The sequence below is a fragment of the Seriola lalandi genome, unplaced genomic scaffold (assembly GCF_002814215.2).
Source record: "Seriola lalandi dorsalis isolate HSWRI2012SDOR001 ecotype SW California unplaced genomic scaffold, Sedor1 jcf7180002054941, whole genome shotgun sequence".
NCBI lineage: Eukaryota > Metazoa > Chordata > Actinopteri > Carangiformes > Carangidae > Seriola > Seriola lalandi.
The window spans coordinates 720933-721679 of NW_019525492.1; the positions used below are offsets into that span (position 1 = coordinate 720933).

General features: G+C 42.8%; 1 protein-coding gene across 1 annotated transcript in view; it reads right to left on the reverse strand.

Annotated features, from left to right (window-relative positions):
- Positions 1 to 747, reverse strand: part of LOC111644722 (U11/U12 small nuclear ribonucleoprotein 48 kDa protein-like) — a 5850-nt gene that overhangs the window by 1683 nt on the left and 3420 nt on the right. Inside the window, exons 4-5 of the mRNA XM_087170270.1 lie at positions 217 to 409; positions 120 to 132 (exon numbers count right to left, since the gene is read on the reverse strand). Coding sequence (XP_087026396.1) covers positions 120 to 132; positions 217 to 409 — 206 coding nt within the window. The remainder of the gene's footprint in view (positions 1 to 119; positions 133 to 216; positions 410 to 747) is intronic.

The following is a 747-nucleotide window of genomic DNA, read 5'->3' on the forward strand; positions in this document are numbered from 1 at the left end:
TATTTTTCACGTTCAGACCATCTGACACCTGTCACTTTATCTTTCTGATGTTTGGAAGGCTCGACTGAATGACTGACTGAATTTATTTGATAATTAAAAATATGGAGTAACTAATTTACTTCCATTGTGGTCCTCATATTAAAACAAAAAACAAGAGAGGCTTTATTTTCATAGTGTAAATCAGGCTGCAAGTTTCTGACAACCTCAGGTCTTCACCATGTCGTGTAAATCTCACCCTTCTGCAGTTTGGACACCAAATCTACGTAGAGGTCTTCGTTGCTGGAGGAAGCAGCTTCCTTCCGCTGGCTGACCACGTGATCGTACAGAGCCAATCTGTCGGCCACAGTGAGGTCACACACAGCTCGCTTGTGGTTCTGAGGCACGTCGACAGGCTGGCCGGAGTACTGACCTGATGGAGAGCCAGAGAAGCTTCACACACCGAGGGATGACTGAGAGCAGTGAACACACACATCAGCCTGACAGCTTGTTTATTCAAAAACATTCCATCATTTCACTAATCACACATCTGGATACGGTCAACAGAACTGGTCTCCATGATACAAGTCCAACTGGTGTTGATCGTCTCCATAAGTTCTTCATCAGCTCCAAGGGGGAAAACACAAACTAGTGTGGTTTTACTCTTTGGACTGTGAAGCAGAGCAGCTCCTAAATTTACACAAATTAGATTCTGACATTATATTGTGGAAAAAAAGAGGTTTTTACTTATTTGGAGGAAAGAAAGAAAAC